The 20,937-nt window shown below is 30.5% G+C and overlaps 1 protein-coding gene and 1 long non-coding RNA gene across 2 annotated transcripts; one reads left to right on the plus strand and one right to left on the minus strand.

Annotated features, from left to right (window-relative positions):
- Window positions 1-590: 590 nt before the first annotated feature.
- LOC147808642 (uncharacterized) lies at window positions 591-6,073 on the plus strand. Its single transcript, XM_087165216.1, has 3 exons — window positions 591-1,061; window positions 4,452-4,523; window positions 5,816-6,073. Exons 1-3 carry the CDS (start codon window positions 932-934, stop codon window positions 5,923-5,925), a joined length of 312 nt encoding a protein of 103 aa, XP_087021342.1. The 5' UTR covers window positions 591-931; the 3' UTR covers window positions 5,926-6,073.
- A 7,287-nt stretch (window positions 6,074-13,360) lies between these two features.
- On the minus strand, window positions 13,361-17,931 carry LOC147808643 (uncharacterized). The gene is made up of 2 exons (XR_015433629.1): window positions 17,587-17,931; window positions 13,361-15,166 (listed from the first exon to the last, which is right to left on the minus strand). It is a non-coding gene; the product is annotated as an uncharacterized LOC147808643 (long non-coding RNA).
- Between the last annotated feature and the right edge of the window lie 3,006 nt (window positions 17,932-20,937).

Here is a 20,937-nt window from a genome sequence, read left to right on the forward strand (position 1 = left end):
ATAAAACATTCTTTTTAAAAAAAAAAAAAATAAATTAATAAAATAAAATTTAAATTTAGATTTTTGCAATCTTATGGATAAATAAATTTTGAGTTTGCTCCAGATTATATGTACTATTCTCATTTTATTCCCATTTTTATGTTTATTTTATAAGTCTGGAAGAGAGTATGTAAAATAAAAAATTTTATAAATGTGCCAATAAAACTATTATTTCTTTATTTGTCTCTTTTCTGCCATGATATAACATATTTTTATTTGTCTCGCATCCGTTTCATGATTAAAATGTATTATTTCTTATTTTCAAATATGATTAAATCTAATGTATAATTACACATTAGAAAATAATAAATTATATACTTAAATAAGGTTTATTCTTTTGATATTAAAAATAGTTATGAGGAATCAAGATTTTAAAATTAAAAGTATAAAATTTCTTATTAAATTTCATTTCTATTCATTCATTTCTATTGAAAAGCATCAAGAAGTCCTACATTTTCATTTTATAGAATTATAACTTTAAACATATCTTAAAAAGCTAAAAATTCACCACTTACATTTTTTTAAGTGCTATTAAATTAACTAAAGCAAAAATATATTACGTGGCTCAAAAGTTTGAAGTATTTACTTTAGTTTTCTCTTAATACAAATCTGAATACCGTGTTATCTTATGCTTCACTAGCCCCTCAGAGGATGACGTCACAAATCTACTGAGAGGCCTTGACTCTCGGTGGCTATGACTGGTTTCAAGAATTGGATTGAGTTTAATTTTCTTCCTTATTCCAGTGCAGACCCGGGAGCCAATCAGATTTGTTTTAAATCGCTACGCACAATTCCCTATAAAGCAAAAATCTTGAGTTTTCAATCCATCTTCATCTATAGTTTGTTTACACTTGTCATTGACTGTTGTAAAATTTCGTAAAAAAAAGAAAACATGACTGAAGATATTATCAATTTCGTTCAAGAATGTCCATGGTTATATGATGCTAGCAGAGCAGTATTTAGGGATTCTGCAAAAAACCTTAATTCATGGAAGAAATTAGCGGAGCTTTCAAACGCTGATGGTGAGTATAGGTCACTTTGAAATTTTATCTTACTATTATTGTTATCAAACAGTTCGTTCCTGATAGTAAGAGGTATATATATATATATATATATATATATATATATATATATATATATATATATATATATATAGTTATAAATTAAGATAAAACAAAGAAAAATTATTGACATATGAAAAAGGGGGGGGGGAATAATAATTAACAAAAATAACAAACAACTGATTTAAAAAAAAAGGAAAAAAATTAATTTAAAAAAACCGGAAAAAAAAGATATAATCTTTTCATCAGCCCACACGATTATATCCGCAAAAAGAGTGCTTTCTGATATTGTATCAATTCACCCAAAGCAAAATATGTTAATACAATAGTGTGAGGAGCACTCAAAAAATTTTTTACAAAAATTACAACAAATAAAATAGAACACAGTAAGTAAAAATAACACGTAAAAACAGAAAATAAAATAAAATAAGAAGAAAAAACAGTATAAAACATAAACTATAAGCGAAATCAGATGTACTTACATGAACGGGAAATTTTTCAAGAATGATTTAAAAATGCTTTCGCAACAAGATTGCCAGATTACCAAATATGAAAACAAAAGAGCAAACTGAGTGTAACTAGAGGGTTTTAAAGTACCGTTCTTATTGCAATTCTGAAGTGATTTGTTATGCTGTGCATTAAATTGTTAGTTACCAAGGATGAGCACGAAATGGATGTGCACAAGATAATATTATACTGGATAATTTAAAAAAGTTGACCATAAATAATTTTAGAAAATAGATATTTATTTAAGAAAAAATATAAAATAGAAAAGACAAACATAAATTGCTTGTTTTGCAAATAATTTTAGTCCCGAAATGGATTTGCACAAAGAAAAATTATATAACTTATCAAAGAAATAAAATTTTAATAGATAATTTTAACACGTATATATATATATATATATATATATATATATATATATATATATATATATATATATATATATATATATATATATATATATATATATATATATATATATATAACTAACTCAGTGGCGCGACAGCCCATTAAGAGGGCCAAGGCCGACTGTGCCCATCTCAGTTTTCTTGACCTTGGGCTCTGGGGTGCAGGAGCATATGTTCCGGTCAGGTGGTCAGCCGAACGCGGAACCCCCAGTGTTAGTTCCCAAGCATGCTTGGTACTCATTTTATCGACCCACTGAAGGGATGAAAGGCTGAGTCGGCCTTGCCCGGCCCAAGGATCGAACCAAGGACCTGTGGCACGACAGCGCGAAGCGCTACCGCTCAGCCACCGGGCGTCATATATATATATATATATATATATATATATATATATATATATATATATATATATATATATATATATATATATATATATATATATATATATATATATATATATATATATATATTTATATATATATATTTATATATATATATATATATATATATATATATATATATATATATATATATATATATATATATATATATATATATATTATTATATATATATATATATATATATATATATATATATATATATATATATATATATATATATAGTTCCCCATTGAAATTTTCTTATGAATATAAAGGTTGTATTTAACACAGCTGAAGTAAAAAAGAGAACAGAAATATAGTCTTTGATGTGTTCATATAAATGACACACTTATTCAGACACTTGATAGCTGATCAATTATGAATAATCAACTCCATAGGTCCTCATGACTAAACTGTGAATCAAGGGAGGTTCACTTTCAAGAAGGTGTTAATCATGTTCCTTATCACATGATAGATTGGTGTAAGGGGATTAAAACCTAATAATTTAAACCGACTAAGGACTGAAAACTCCCATTCAGTATCATATGTCTGACTTGAGTATCCATGCTGATAGGAAAATTATATCCATTTATCTGTAGCTACATCTAGAATTATGTATTTCTATCAAACTACTGTACATATTCTATTTTATCTTTCTTAATGTTTAAATAAATATCCTTGCAGATAGATATTGTAGATTATTTAATTATTTCTACTTCTTTGAAAATATTCTAAAAACAATGAACCGTGTTAAACTTCATTATTAGGGTACCCTTCCCGTAAGCGGACAACTCTCCTAAACGGACAATTTTTCGGTCCCTAGAATGTCCGCTTAACAGAGGTTTCACTGTATATATATATATATATATATATATATATATATATATATATATATATATATATATATATATATATATATATATATATATATATATATATATATATATATATATATATATATATATATATATATATATATATATATATATATATATATATATATATAATTTTATTGCCGGTTTAGGTCTCAATCTTAATGGCTCGAGGGGGTGTCCCCAAATTGGCCAGTTAATAAGTGTAGACAATATTTTAAGTTACGAATTCAGACGTAAGAACTGGTTTCTCTGAATAAACATACCTTTTTTTGACAGATTCTGATTTCTGACCCCCAAAATAAAGGGTGCAGCCGTGATCTACAAAATATGGACACAAGAGTTTGGTCAGGAAAGTTTTGACCCCTTACTGTTAATTTTACTCTTTGCTTATTTCGCTATATCTCGAAGATTTTTTAAACGAATTGAAAATTTTTCGCACACAATAATAAAATTCGTTTGTCCAAAGTAATTGTAATTCCATCCAAAAAATAATATTTATTAAATATTTATTATTTTATTTAATTACATTCGATAAAATTTTAATTGTTAAGTATAAAATTTTTTGCATTATTTTAAAGAATATAATTTTGCATGACAAGATAGAAAATTGAGTAAAATCCGCTGAATAATTCCTGAGAAATTGTATTTCAAAAAAGTCAGATATTAAAAACTCTCTAAAGATGTCATAACCAAATTTTAAAATTTTGTTAGCAAATAAAAATGGAGCACATATGTACAGACATCAAGAAACGTATACAAACTTGTTTGTATACGTTTATTTTTATTATTATTATTATTATTTATATTATTATTAGTGTAATTTTTTTAAGAGACATTTGAATTCAACTAAATTAAGTATACACGTCAGATACCGTTTTAACAATATTTATTTAACAATATTTATTTTCCTGTGAAATTAGGGAAAAAATCTGACATATCTGCATTCTTGTCAGATTATGATGTACAAGTAAACTTGTTGTCAAGTTACTCATATATAGCATTAATAATAATCTGGAAACTAACTGTGCACCTTATTATTAGTTTATTCTTGTATATGAAATTATTTTTTATTTTGCTATAACTTTAGACTTCTTCTACATGGTTAAAAATGAGAATTTATTATAAGATTATTTCATATTCATTATTCCATTATTTCATATTTATATGAGTTTTATTTTACGTTTCAGATACGGAAAATGAAGTTGAGTTAGAAATTAACTCATCATTTTGTGATAACACTCAAGAAATATTAGTCCAAAGTATGTCGAAAGCAAGTTTACTTTTGTATTATTAAAATACTAGTGGGCTGCGCCCCCTGCTCGCTAACGCTCGCCAACCCCCGAAAATTGCTACGCAATGTTATATGGTTTGCTCCGCAAACCAAGCTCGCTTCGCTCGCTACTAACTTAGGTACATTGCAAATGCACAAAATTCTAAGAATTCAAAACAATCATTCAAATCCATATAACAACTTTTTTTTCTAAAAAAAATTACATCTTTTTAGTAAGTACTGAGTCCTTAAAATAAATTTGAATTCAAATAAATGACATGTAATTCGTTAAATCTATTAGAAATGTGCTATAGTATAAAATCTTAAGATAAAATTTCTAAAACTGATATCTCTTTAAAAAGATTAAAATTTCGGCTATAATTAAGTCTATTAAAAATTTAAATAAGTGAATTGCAATGGAAAAACCTGCATAAACAAATAAATTCGTGATATAAATCAAAAATTGTCAAATAAATTCGTAATACATAAATTCGTGAAAAAAAGACGCTTTCGACAAAAAACCAAAATAGAGATCTATCGGCAAAGACTTCTGCCTAGCTTATGCTCTCCCTGGTTATTTCAGTTTCCGTTTTTAAAAGCGCTATATGTTGAGCCATCTTAGCTAGATTTGGCATGTGACATTTTTAGCGGTAATCATTGGTCTATTTTCTAGCGTTGCCATTCGGGGAGTTGTAATGAGGCTTTTTTTTTATCGCCGTGTAAGAGAAATATATATATAGATTGATTTTTGAGTTGTAAAACCATAGTTTATTCTTAAAATTGTTACTGCCACTTTTAAAGAACAATAGTTTCCTTCTCTCCTATTTCAAAAGTTATATAGCCTATATATAGTTACGGTAATAAAGTAATAGTAAATAAAAAAGTAAATACATAATAAATAAGTAAAGTATTATAGTATATAATTAAAGTAATGTTGACTATATATTTTATGCATAATATATAATATGAACAATAATTTAGGTAGGAATTATGATGCAAGTATTGTGCATGGTTTAAAACAGTTATGTAATTTAAATTGCTTCCAATAGCCGGAAAAAAAATTACCATATGTTTTTGACTGGTTTTCTTCATGTCATGACCAGTTTTGGACGTCAAAAATCAATGTTGCTTACATTTAAAAATTTAAATCTTGGACTCAAAAATATTACAACTTTTTACTTTCAAATTAATGTATACTACTTTTCTAATTTCTATAATGCCGTGTTAAATGTAATTCATGTATTTCCTTTACGTATTATAATTTTTATATTTATATTTTAGATGCACCGTCTACTTCAGATCAACTCACAAAAAAGACTATTAGAAAAAGAAAAACAGAAATAATATTGAACAGGGTGGAGAAGTCAGATAATTTATTGAAAAAGCTATGAACAGAGCGAAATGAAGATGAACATTTTTCACAATTGATTTATTTCTATGTAAAAGATGTGCCAAAAGATGAAAAATTGAACGTTCACTTAAAACTTTTGTCCCTTTTAAAAGATGAGCTAAATAAATGTGATTAAAGAAGGCTGTAAAAAATGTTTGTAATTATTCACAATTCAATACCAATTACATGCTTTAGCAATGTGCATTACATTTAAAAATATAAACAAAACTTTTATCTGCGGCTATAATGTTAACCTCGGGTATATGATTGAATATTCTATATCTAAAGTGATTTAAAAAATAATGTAATTCTGAATACACAATGAATTGTTCTAATAGTATTCAAATCAATTTTTCTGAATCATAAGGGTAAGAGAAAAAATAAATGGAATGAAAATTAAAATTGAAATAAACTAATTAAAAATTTTATTTGCCCTGGGGCAAAATTTTATCGATAAAAGACGCTTTACGAAATGCTTTTTAAATGCTTCCCTTATGGCTTTTGATTAAGCATTTGTAGCAATTTACTTCAAATTTAGGAAACCCTCTACCTTTCCCTTTTCTTGGGTCTTCTGCGAAATTGTAAATTCCTCACTCCACTTGCCTGTCTCATCCACTTCTGTGTCTGCATATGCAGAAGGCATGTAGTGGCGTTAGCAGACGTAGTTTATGTCGATATACAACAGCTTTAACTATTTTTTCCACTGTTGAGACAGAGACTACTATTGGCTTCCTTAATACTCACCAGCAACTACTTGTGGTGACAAAAGTTTTCTGATTGAGCCTTCTTGATCGGCAGAGTTTGTAGTTGAAGGCCTCTTGATCTATTCTCAAATTTTTACCTAGGTAGGGCCTCATTATATTCTTTTTGAGTGGGAAGGCCTTGCCTGCTACAAAGACAAGAGATACTGTTTCATTGCCCTGGGAGAGTCATCTATACCTGGACAGATTAAGTTCTCCTGCAGTCAAAAGTTTTCCCAGCTGGAACTCTGAAAATATAGTTGAGTTCCCATTTGCTTTCCATAAGCACCTATGTCCACAAATGGGAAACAGTACGTGGCGTCACATGCTGCTAAGAGAACTACACTGTAGGTTTCCTTGTAATTGAAGTAGAGGGAGCCACTGTTCTCCGGGAGCTTGTATGACAACGTGATTTATTACTTTCACCGTAAACACACACGCGCACCCACATACATATAAATATATGTCTGTTACGTGCGTGTGTGTGTGTGTGTGTGCAACATATTCACTGCAACAGTGGAGACAAAGCGTGGTTAAAACTGCTACTTCTTTCACCAGAGCATTGCTTTGAACTAAAAGTAGGCGTTACACTTTCTCAGAATGTACTTAGTTATAAAGAAAATATTGTTATTATATACTATTTACCACCTGTAATTACTGTTTCATGTTAATTGCCAGCATGATGATTCTCATGGGTATTCGAATTGGCAAAACAACATTCGGGATTCAGAAAAATATCAACACGAACCTCCTAATAGAATCGTAGCACCAAGCGTAAGTCTTAACCAACGGTGACACATCTGCAACCCAGGAGGAAAGAATGCACGAGAACGAAAGCGTGCTGTTCGAGAAAGGCTTGCTTTATGGTCCTAGCATTACCGTTTGATGAAAAGTCCTAAAAATAAATAAATAAAACGGTTTAAAAACTTAAGCATGATTTCCCAAAGATCATGTCTTTTTCATGGTGCTTTAGATTGCGGAAAAACTGTTTGATCTATTTTAAAGTCTCTTAGGAAATTTGTAGAGAATTGATGTAACTATGGCTAAGAACCATTAAAAATCAAATATTTCACGACATTTCTTAATTTTTTTTATGTTTGTTTAAATGCGATTTTGTTGATCTCTGCTTTTTTTTTCTTTCAAAAGGCCGCCTGTTTTTAAAAATAAACGACATTTATTTAGATTTTTTTTGTTTTAAGCTTAGTTGCAATTATACATGATCATTAATTTTTGATCTCGTCAGTTTCAGACTATGCAGTCTACGCCTGTCTATAAATGTTCGCTACTACCTTCAATATCAATTTTATATGTTAATTTTTAATAGTTTAGGGCTAGGAAAAATGAAAAATGTAGTTGAAAGTTGACGAAATAGAACCGTGATGCCATTATGCAACTTAGCCTATTAATTAACAAAAATAGAAAATATTGAAAATGAGAATTAAATCGGACCCTTAGGCAAGAATCCTACATACACAAAGTTAAAACTAGATTTGCTATTGAGCACGTTTGGGAATATTTACTAAATTAGCATTGACTAAAAAAATCTGCAAATGAACGTGCTGTTGCTAGCAGCTCTGTTCTCCGCTCTAATTTATGGTCTATTTATCAGTATACCATTCAAAAGAATGTGAAATACATTTTCAAAAAAAATGAGATATTTAGTTCCATATAAAAAATTTCTAAAATAAAAGTAATCCTTGATATATACCTTTGCAGTGTTGTTTTTAAAACAAACAATTTCCACACCCTGGCTTCTTATGTGTGCCACTATCACGTCAAATACTAGGCAAACATAAAATTTTCCACTATACAAATTTTAAGCTGCTACCACTGCTGAAATTTTCCAAATGAAAGATCTAAAGTACGCTGCAACGTTCTTGGAAATTTTGCGATCTATTTCTTGGGAGTCACAGCAAAATAAGTTTTAAAAAAATCCCCAAATCTATATTATATAAAACGCTAATACGTATATACACAAGTGGGCGACCTTTGTGCTAAAATACAAACTAAGTTAGACAACGTTAAAGAGCACAAAAATATTATTAAAAGCAGACAGCTGTTTCGGATGCTCAAAGGGCAACCTTCATCAGTGCATCAGAAAGAAATGAGAGAAAAATAGGGTAAATATATAGAGAAAGGTGACGTCACAAGGGGATTATAGCAACGGCCAATAGGAGGGCAGGGTGAAAGGATGACGACGAATGGGAAGCAAAGAACAAAAAGGTGGGCGGGGGGTTAGTTAGGTTTAATCATAGATTTCCAAACTGGAGAAAGATAAGGAACGCTGGATAGGTCGTTGACCAACAGTTTGGAATTTTTGAATAAAAAAAAAAAAAATCCAAACTGTTGGTCAATGACCTATCCAGCGTTCCTTATCTTTCTCCAGTTTGGAAATCTATGATTAAACCTAACTTACCCCCCCCCCACCTTTTTGTTCTTTGCTTCCCATTCGTCGTCATCCTTTCACCCTGCCCTCCTATTGGCCGTTGCTATAATCCCCTTGTGACGTCACCTTTCTCTATATATTTACCCTATTTTTCTCTCATTTCCCTATGACCAGACCGATTCTCTCTTGAGACTTCGAGGAGTAAGGTTGTTTTATGACTGAGCTCCTGTGCTGAAATGTCTTCATACCACAGATTCGGACGCGGAGGCAAGCGAATGTTTAGAAAGCCACCTCCCATACTAGATCATGACGAGATTAGAAAGGATTGCTCCAGTTATGCTGAAAGAAAAGCATCCCCTGCGAACATCGATGAACTGATCAAATTTACGGATGAAAATCAGAATCGCTACTTGCAGCAATACAACAAAACCGGAGATGAAGATTGCTACGAAAATCATTTTCGAATGAACTATATGCTCGAAACTTATCTGAAAATCAAGGAGAAATGGAATGCTAAGGAATCAACTATGCCTGAAACAACTCCCCAACAGACCGAGCCTCCTGAGACTCCAGCAGAACAGAGGGAATTTCAGATTCCAGACCCAGTTCAGACTCCCAGACCCCAGCCTGAGGAACAACATCTTAGCTCAGCGGAAATGGAAATTTGTTAGACTTGTGAATTTTATAAGTAGCGGCTTCTATAAAAATGAGACCACAGCACTGCTCATGCTAGACAGGCCAAAGCTTTTGACCGCGTCTGGCATGAGGCCTTAATCAACAAATTAATTAAGCAGAATCTTCCTTTTGACTTAATCAATATCTTAAAATCGTATTTAACCAAGAGAACCTTTCAAATTAAATTAAGCGGTGAACTATCAGATAAAAGAAAGATCAAAGCTGGTGTGCCGCAAGGCAGTATTTTAGGACCAGTCTTATATCTAATTTTCACCAGTGATTTCCCAGTGAATACTAATAATAACAACTATATTATCGCATTTTATGCTGACGACACGGCCATCGCCATGAGCTCTATGAACCCGAATCAATCGATTGTTAGTCTAAATAAATTAATGCCACCTATAGAAAAATGGTGTATTGAGAATAAAGTGGTCATAAACACTAGTAAATCTAACCTTATGGTTATACGGAGGAAAAAGAGACATAAAAGCATAAATAACAAAGTAATATTATTCAATAACATTATACCAATCACAGGTAAGGCCAATTACCTAGGCCTATGCATCAATAACAAGCTCACATGGAACCTCCATATTGATAAGACTGTTAACAAAGCCTATGCTGCCTATAGCTGCATAAGGCCTCTACTTAACTCAAAATCAGCCCTCCCACTAAATCCAAAGAGGTTATTATATCTACAATGTATCAGGCCGATAATGACTTACGCCAGCCCAGCTTGGAGCTGCGCAAAACCAAATCAAAAAATTAGACATAGTGCAAAATAAAATACTCCGTAGAATCACTGGCGCACCTTACTATCTCCCAAACTCCTCCATTAGGAAAGACCTAAATATAGATAGTATCAGCGAATATCTAAATAAGCTAAATGCATCTTTCTATAGTAATACAAGCTACACAGATCCCGCCGATTTTAATAAAATCCTAGACAAAAATCTTATCCCCGATATGAAAGGATACAACCCAATTACATCATTTTTTCTTTCGGACATGATCTTATCAAAATTCTATCGCAAACAAGCACAGTAATTACACAGGGCTACGGCAAACCCGGTGAAGGAGTAACTCTGAAAAGGGTCCGATCCGGGCAAGCCGTAGCTTCCTTTAAATCAGTACAGTGAGCAACCCGGTACGAGTGGTTTAAACCAGGACGACCGGGTCACAGAGACTCATTTTAAACATAAACATTTCCAACTTCAGAAAACATATTTTAAATCTCAAATCTATGCGTAAAATTAAAATGTAGATTTTAATTTGACCACCGCCTCTGCATTTCACTGCCTTTGATCCACGTACAACGTCAATATTCCAGGTGCCCGCGGGCACAACCACCGATGAAAGTGTGTAGTGTCCGCTTCGCGGACAGGTGCACTGAAGACAAACTCAGTTCAAGTTCATTTCTTTCTGATGCACTGATGAAGGTTGCCCTTTGAGCATCCGAAACAGCTGTCTGCTTTTAAATATATTTTTGTGCTTTTTAACGTTGTCTAACTTAGTTTGCTAATACGTATGCATCAATAAAACCGATGATATTTCTTTTCTCGCGTTGGCAACAGTTTTCATTTTTAATTGATGGGCTTCGGAGCGCAAGAGCACGTAGTGAGCATCATATGTCTAATCGGGTGAATTCTCATCGAATTATCAAAATATTTCTCACAAAATTATCTTCATCGAAGCCGATGCTTTAAATCCGGCGTTCAGTACTATTTCATATTGTTTTACAACACATGGTTTTTAGCTCTCTGGTGAGAAAGACTTTAAAACCAAACTTACAACAGTCACTTTTCTCAACAACTGAAATTTAGAATAGTGTAATTAAGAAAAATATGTGTACTGCTTGCAATTTCAAATTAATATTGAAATGCACAGGTTTAGAATTTTCTACAGTGAAAAGTTTTCGGAACTCCAGTGTTCAAAAAAGTATACAAAAGCTAGACGTTAAGAACGTATCCAATGAGCGAGTAAAGTGAGCATCGGATTGCAAAGCAATCTGAAATGAACTGTGAAAGCAGTTCCGAGGGTTGGCGAGCGCCAGCGAGCAGGTAGCGAAGCCTCCTAGTTAATTATTAAATAAAGAACTTCTACAATAAAGGGAACTTTTGAAATACGTTACTTTTCAAAATACTGCATTGTATAACTTAAAGAAACATTGCGTCACGTAGCTTCCAATACATTTTTAGAGTTTTTTTTGCTGTATTGAATTATTTATTTTTTTTTTTCTAAACCAAGAGGCTTGTCTTATACTTTGCACTGAGAAAAGGTGTGAATTTCCTGTACTCCAATGTTACCTGTAAAAAAAAGTCACTGAATTTAATACTCCTTTTACGATCTATAAAAATCAATTAGTAAAATCAAAGATTTTTTTACGTTTGTTGTTGAATGATTCTGTAATGATGCAATATGTTTGCCTACATAATTTGATCTCCGTCAATGCGAATCTCATCCCCGAGCAGTTTCTTGGTCCTTCGCCGAATGGTACATAAGCATACTGCGGATGCTTTCGCGGAGATGAAACCATGAATATGGAGACAAGTAAAATGGAATTCGATAATCATGTTCTAAAAGGATGAAGGATGCAAGTGACATTATAAGAAGGTTACACTGATAAATAAGATAAAGATATCAGCTATGGCGTTAACCTTTTAATAAAGTAGTTTGTTATGCTGATTTCAAATTGGAAAACCGCTTTGCTATTTTACTACAGGTATTGAAGACATTAGACAGACTTTGAAAATTTACGTTATATTCCGTAAGCTTCCATGCGTACACTCTAAAAACTGTACCGCTGATTTCAGAGGCACATTTGGATCGTTTGTGCCTCTGAATTTTAAGGGCACAACGTGCCTTTAAAAATGAAAGGCACAATGTACCTCTGATTTCAGAGGCACATTTGGATCGCTTGTGCCTCTGAATTTTAAGGGCACAACGTGCCTTTAAAAATGAAAGGCACAATGTACCTCTGATTTCAGAGGCACATTTGGATCGTTTGTGCCTCTGAATTTTAAGGGCACAACGTACCTTTAAAAATGAAAGGCACTATGTACCTCTGATTTCAGAGGCAAAATCAGATGTACCTCTTAGCTTGAAAGGTACATTGTACCTTAGATTTTGCTTTTATGAACCACTCATTGAAATAAGCATTTAGTGGAACCAAAACCTGTTATTTACCAGATTTGAACACACTTTTTTTTTACCCATTCGTAATTTGCTTGCTCTTCATATAAAAAGGGGTTTACACTATTACCAAGATATTAATTATAATAATTCTTAATGAAAAATATTTCCCAATTCTTTGAATATTGGCCACTTGAGGTGATCATCTCAAGGGATTCCATCTAATGCTTTTTCATAGGCAATTATAAAATATGTAAATTTATACAATTTCTTTAATTATGTAGCGTTTAATGATACTTCAACAATTACAATGATGTTTTTCTAATCAGATATAGGTATAAAAAATATTTATTTCTGTTAAACCAAGTCAATATAATTCATGGACTTTTTTTTCCAAAAAGTATCCTCAAAATGGAAATTTCTTATAAATTTAGATATTTTTTAAATATTTAGAGATTCAATAAAATAACTTTATAAGAATCAAAATTAAACACTAAATATCATGAAATCTAATATCTTTTATTTTCACACATAAAGAACAATATTACATAATTTAGTAACAGTTGCACACAAATATGGAAAAATATAGAACTTTCACAATATTTTAAAATTATAGATGTAGATTTTGAACAATTTGTATGTTTTATAACATCAAATATGTTTAATCAAATGACTTTACAAGTGTAAAATCAAAGATTTCTTTCTATTGAAATGAATTTTTTTTTAAAAGCCTGATTTTGGCGAAGCATATTAACCCATTAGGCGCCATCATTCCCATTTTGGGAACATTAGCTTTCAATTTTTTTAGAACTAACTGTACTTAATATTACTTAATTGACAATTTTATTTGAGCTCTGAATATATGAAAAGAATTTTGCAATTTTTTTTGAAAGCTTGTTTCAGAATTTTTATTTTTTATAGTATTTTAAAAATCGTGAAATTCCGCATTTTTATCCCCAATCATTAAACATGCATTTGTTTTATAAATATTATTAAAATAAAAATTATTTTAACTTAAACTTGATTACAACAATCTAATGTACTAAATAATACTAGCCCATACAGAAAATGTACAATGGCTAGTTTACAATTGAAGAAAAAAGACCTTGTTCCCTTTTGAGGGAAAGTATTGGCGAAAGCTGTTTTCAAACGAAAAACAAGATGCAGATTATTTTAGCAGAAAAAATATTTTTTCATGACAATAATATATGCACTAATTTAATAACGCAGAACATAGCGTCGATTCAGGTTTATCTTTATATTACTACACTAATCTAATACGTTGCCAAAAATAAACCTTAATCTATGTTTATTTCCTCCCCTCAAACACGATAAAACATCTGCATTTTTCAATCTCTCCCCCATTCATTGCACGTTTACTCCTCCCCAACAGCAAAATGACTCTAAATTTCTATTTGCATTTTTATAAAATAATTAATTTATAATAAATTTGTATTATGTTTAAAAGTTTCCTACAGAAAAAATCTATCATAAAAAATTTCTAACATTTTCCTTTGGCTAAGAATTTTAAAATCTGGCAAATAATTTGAAATACTTAGTATAGGCTATGTATATATATATAGTAATATCATAATTAAAGGTCAATAAAGAAAAAGTGCAGGTAAAAAAAGAAAAAACAACACCGGAAGCAAAATTATAATGGTAAACACACTTAATACAATGAGTAATTTAACCAGTGAGAATAGCCAAAACCAAATTTACAAAAATTATAATAATTTAAAATAAAACAAAATTAAAAAAATTAGCACTATAATGAGAAAATAAAATATCATAGTAAAAGGTGATAACATATAGATAAATTTGCTTTACAGAGTGGAACAACTGTAAGTCAATTTTACTTGGAAATGGTAAGATTCGTTTAATGCAGACCCTTATAAAAAAAGTCCACACGTTTCGCAGAGAACTTTTATTAAAACATTTTCCAAATTTTGAAAAAAATCAAATGACACACATTTTTCTTTCTTTTAGTTTTCACTAGTTATTAATACAGAATCACAATAATTCAGAGAAATAGCAACGGACATTTAAAGGTTGTATCCGGAAGAAAAAATGCTCAACACTTCGCCGGGGGAGGTACATGGGCAAAGCATTTGCAGAGGAGGCCTGATCAAATCCTTCCCACAGCATCCACATTATTTATAGTTTAGCATTGACCACAGTGCTGATGTAAAATACCCTCCGAGGTAGTTGGATCATGGGTTTGAGTCCCCTGGACGCCAGACTAACTGTAGCAGGCTTAGTGGTTTTCCTCTCCATGTCAGTGTTTTGTCATGCATTCATCTCGGCTAGAACATTTAAAACAGGACTTATCAATGTAAGAGTATTTTATTTGAATAAGTTGTTCAAAGTTTCTATCACAATGTACACAAATACATTCATGAAGATTTTATTACATTAAGAATAGGTTTAGCTAAAATAATTTTTATATATAATATTATTGAACTAATTTAACACGTTGAATGCCATAGGGGTCACCGGTGACTGGTGCCTAGATTATTCGAAACACATAACTCGAATAAATTTTTAATGCTCTAATTTTTTTTTATATTATTATTACTAAAATGGTTTGAAGAAATAATTGTAATATATACTGAAAAAATCATTTTGGCCAGACGGACAAGCCATGTAAAATTAGTGTGGCATTCAACATGTTAAAGAAAAAAAAAGTGTAAATCTATCTAAGCTTAAATACATAAGAAAGTGCAAGGATTGTTCTTAACACAAAACAAAATTGGAGTCAACAAAGAAAATTCAAATGTAAATCGAAAAGTAATTATTTATTATTTATAAAAATATTTAATAATTAAAAACATTTTTTTGCATTTACTGGAACACAGTCGAGACAAAAAGTAACAGCAAAAAAAACTATTAATCATTTAGTTATACTAATAATATAAATTTAGATTACACAAACATTAAATTGTCTTTCAGAGAGCAAAAAAAAAAAAAAAAAAAAATTTTTCACTGTATCAAGTTTATACACATATCAATCCTTACAATCAATATATTTTCTTTCTAAATATTGTTATCAAAATTGCTTCGCTTCATATTTTTTTTACTACAGTTCAGGAAAAGCATTAGTTATAGATTAATAAAAGTTTTTTGATAATGTTATTCTAAGTAACACAGGTAAGGTAGCAATAACAATAAAAAAAAATAAAAGTTTCTTAAAAATTATTATCACTGATGCTGAATTAGAAAGTTTTACTAGGTAGCTTTTCGTAGCAAGAAAACATGGAGTATAAAGTGTTGAGCATTGAATATGAAGTACCAAATATTTTTTAAATAAAGTATTCAGTATATATCGATAAAGCATTAAGAATTTATCTTGGAAAATGCCAGTGACACAACAGCGATTCTGCATATCTAATCCATTTGTGATCCAATGAATGTTATGCAAATATTTTTTTTATTTTTTATATATATAGTTATTGATATCAAAATTATGTAAATTAAACTGCTCTAGTTAGCAATACTTTAATATTTTTCAAAAAGTTCAAGCTGTTAAGTACTTGGCATTATATTATTTTAAACAAAGAGCAAGGTACTCATCACCGCCCATCACTCAACCATGACCAAAAATCCTATTTCTAGGGCTTTACTTTTTAACGGCCATGGTTAAAATGCCATGTAATTTTGATACTGGTCAGATAAAGTGGACTCCGCTTGAGCTAGCTCGTTTGAATCTTCTGCACGATAACCAATGAGAGAACTTTCAGTTGTGGCGGAATTTATATGCAAAGTATACACGCCAGTTGTTTTATACATTGCCAGGATCTAACTCATTACCCTAGTTCTCTAATAAGCAGTGTGAAAGATAATTTAACCAGCTGTGCCACAAGAGCACCCTGGAGCAAGCTATTAATCCTTTTTAAAAATCAAATAAATTAAATTTCAATTTGAAATGTTACAATTTTTAAAAGGAGTTTCACAGTCGTAAATAATTATATATCCCATGTTATCTATTTTGAGTCATAAATTCAAAACTAAAATTTGAAATTATACACTGAAAGCTGTGATGTTAGAATAAAACATTTTTAAACATTACTTTTTCAAAAAAAATAATAACTAATTAAAAATTTATAAATCATTAGAAGATTGCCTTTTTCTCCCATGCTTACACCATATTTAAAATATAAATAAAGCATAATCTTATTTTTTTCTTCAGGTTTATGTCAACTGTAAGTTTAGTAACAGTTTGAAATAATTATAATTAGATATCAATGTCAATTGTTTTCTAAAATAGCTAATAATTGAAAGTATACTTTTCATAATTATAATAAAAATTCGAAAACATTCTTCGTTGTTTTTTAAATTATTCAATCATTCTGTGAGAGAATTTCTGTGACAGCTCTCGAATGTAAACTAAGATAAACAAAAAAGCAAATTGGTATTTCAAATAAAAATGATTTCTTATTCATAGCTATCGCCACATTGAAAACCTCATACAAAATTATAATCAAACACTACAGAACAAATATAGGGCACTTTAAAAACATTCCTCTTAATATTATAATGATAAAACATAAATAATACAACTACAACAGAAATGTAAACATAACTAGGGTTAGCTCTCTCGCTTAAACATTTTTATAAGATTTGTAGCATTAATAATTCAGTAATAAAAATTGAAATGTATTAATAAAAAAGATGCCGTCGTTACTTAGGAATAAATATAAAAATAAGATATAAGTATTAAACTTACCAAATTCAAGCATTTTTATAACATCGATAGAACACATTTGTAGACAAACTTCTTCCATCGGTAGCGTGGATGGGAAGGGACAGAAAACGTATTTCGTCATAAAATTTTTCACTGATGTGCGCATGCGCTTGTTCTCCGTTACATGATCGTACCGAAGAAAAAGAAATGAAAGGCACAAAAGTCTTTTCGTACCGCGCATTGACTGGCGTTTGCTTTGGTGCCTTCAATTTCTCGTGGTGCCTCTCATTTTTAAAGGCACATTAGTTATGTGCCTCTTACGCGAGAAAATACACGGTACATTTAGCTTGTGCCTCTGAAATCAGAGGTACAGTTTTTAGAGTGTAAGATTTGAAGAACTCTTTTTTTGAAATCTTACTAACTGTTCCGTAGTGTTGGCTTGGTTTTACAAAGCAACAAGCACTCTGGCCATTTCTGTTAAGAATTGTTTTTTTTTTAAATTAATTTAAACCTACCTTCAATTTAACTTAATGACCGTGTTACCAATAGATCAAGAAAAACGCGAGCGCAAAATGAAAATGAAGGATTCGTTATTGCAAAATGCTGAAATGAATCTTTTGATGTTACAACAATCAGTTGATTTAATTTTTTAAAAAAATTATATGCTTTTGTTTAAAGTTTTGGTCGTCGAATTATAATAGGTCCTTAGGAAACTGAAAAATTTTGGTTATTCGAAATTAGAAAATATACTTACTTTAATTACACAATTTAGTTGAAAGAAGTTTAACTTCCTTAATATCCACGTTCCATTGTAAATGTTTGTTTTGGATTTGTGGTCGAACTTAAGATAATATTCCACAACGATAGCGTGAATAAATTAAGGAATTTTTAAAAAATCTCTTTTTCATTTACGTAAGTTTGTTACTTTTTCCCAGACACAACTGTATTTTACTAAAATTGAAGCATGAGCACTTCAGGAGAAATTACTTCAAATCATACGGAATGAAACGTAAGAGTGTGAAATCTACTCCCTTTTGACAAAAATAAATTTTCATGGGACAGTGTTCAATTTCCATGGAATTTACTAAAACGAGGTGCAACAACTACACATTTTCACCACATATACAAGTAACTTTCGAAATGTTTTCCAAAAAGAATAATTTTCGCTGGAACGAACTAAAAAAGCTCCAAAGGAGCGAAAAGAAAAGCAAAGAAAAAGAGCTCTGGAAAAAAACATAGGTAAATAGCACTACTTAACACCTACATGAATTTACTTCTTCAATAAGAATACATTGTGTGAGTTCGTTTCCAGACTCAAATTTGCAACCTAAATAATTTACTGTTCCACGAACGGTAACCACAATTCCGATTATTTACATTTTCATAGCATAGCATTCGCCACCAAGAAAACTATGATCCATGTTTTACCTATCGAGATTAAATATTTCAGGATCTGGAAAATATTCAGCATCGTAACGCATTGCGTAAAGTGGAATAAGTATATTCATCCCGTTTGTCACCACCATCCCAGTGTCTCTTAATTTGTAATCTGCAGTTGCTATTCTACTTGACCAAAATAAATAAATTTAGTCTAAATGGAATGTTTTAATAAAAAATTTTCACAATTCGCAGATAACTTAAAACAAACATTTGCGAAGAGACAAAGCTTTCAGTTTAATCGATAATAACTATGTTACCAACCGGCCTAAAATTCCCTTTATATAAAGACGGAAAAGAGTAAAAACTGGTAGCAAATAAAGTTCGTTTTCAACTTCTTTTTGGGAATAATAAAATTTCCATAGCTACCAAATTTTTTTTACGGATAAAATTTATATATTGAATTACTTCTTCCCTGAAAAAAATTAACAACAATGATTTGTTTATTGCTAAGAATAGATTTTCTCCTCCCGAAAATTTTCTATTATTGAAATAGTTTCACTACCAGTATTTCCTTTTTTCCGTCTCGATTTCAGGCCAGGTTACCAGATTTAGAATCAGATATTTTATTAGATAAAATGTTATATTGTTTATCGCAAACTCTATCGCTAATTCAAAGATGCATGGTCAAAATTATCCCTGCATGTTTAACTCGTTGAGGGCCGCCAACGCTTGATGTAATATTGCGATCAAGGCTTGAAACTTGTTAAAACTGAAATCCAAGTACTTTCGCGTGGGAAATGTCGCGGGCAACAGCTGAACGGAGAAAATATTTGGCTAATGCATTGTTTAAAACGAATTGACTTGTTAGGATTGGAAAACGGGTTGAAGAATTAGAATATTCAACCTGTGCTGTACGTTAGACTTGGATATCATTAAAGTTTATTTATTGTTAAAGATTATTTTGAAATTCTACTGAATCTGGTCACCGAAGGCGGTTGCTAAAATATTAAGTTATATATTAAGGCTTAATATAAACCTCAATGCAATCCCTGAACAAATTATTAGACGCACTTTAAGATTTCTTAATTAAAATCTTAATTATCATGTGATACTATACAGCTTTATTGTTTTTACTCTGGTTTGCACTTGCAACTCATTTGATTAAATTAGACGATATAGAATAAAAATTCGATGAATGGATAAATTTCGACGATATATTATATAAATTTGAAATAATTATTATATTAAGTATTATATTTGTATATAATAATTAAACCAAATTATTAGATGATCCGTAGTGTTTTAATAATTCCATGTTTTGCACAAGTATTTTTAACTTTTATATTTAAACATACAAGTAACGGGTTTTTATTCAGGAGATTTTGTGTATGCTTCCTATTTGTACTTATTTTTAACGTATTGCATTACAATGTTAACCATTTGATGCAAGAACAAACCGGTTTCAGTCGCGGGAAAACAATAATGGTATATAGTTTCATTTGGTAATTTAGAATTTACATAATTTACTTATAGTGTGTCGAATATTTTGGCCAGGGACTGTACCAAAGGTTGTTTAATATATACCGTTGGTAATATATTTAGGTGAAATATGTTAAGCTAATATATATTAAGGTTTAATATATTAAAGAGTGTATTAAACCTTACTGTAATAAGGTTTAAAGGCCAATTTTTAAGGCTTTGTGTAACAAATCGTAAAAGATCTGCGCGTGAAGCAAAATTGCTGAGCTGCTTCAGGTGAAGTCGTTGTTGTAATAGAATGATGCAGGGCTTCCAACTTTTTACACTTTGTAAAAATTTATTCTAGCTACGTTTTAACTTCAATATATTATTTTTTAATAAGTTGAATTTATCTTTCACACTACAAGATATAAACGATTTAAAAGTTCATATACAAGGCCACATAGGTCCAATTTCTCCTTGTCGAAGATTATAAAAGGTTGGTAAAATCACCTAACACTTTGAAAGTTTTGGATTTTAAGTGTCTACCACTGC

This window comes from Parasteatoda tepidariorum, chromosome 5 (assembly GCF_982258835.1).
Source record: "Parasteatoda tepidariorum strain Cologne lab strain chromosome 5, Ptep-v5.0, whole genome shotgun sequence".
In the NCBI taxonomy this organism is placed as follows: Eukaryota; Metazoa; Arthropoda; class Arachnida; order Araneae; family Theridiidae; genus Parasteatoda; species Parasteatoda tepidariorum.

What these genes read in the sequence shown, in the direction of transcription:
- LOC147808642 (XM_087165216.1), top strand. Translation starts at nt 932, where the DNA reads ATGACTGAAGATATTATCAATTTCGTTCAAGAATGTCCATGGTTATAT. An exon ending in GGAGCTTTCAAACGCTGATG is followed by an intron (nt 1,062 to 4,451) that starts GTGAGTATAGGT and finishes TTTACGTTTCAG; the next exon opens with ATACGGAAAATGAAGTTGAG. An exon ending in TCAAGAAATATTAGTCCAAA is followed by an intron (nt 4,524 to 5,815) that starts GTATGTCGAAAG and finishes TTTATATTTTAG; the next exon opens with ATGCACCGTCTACTTCAGAT.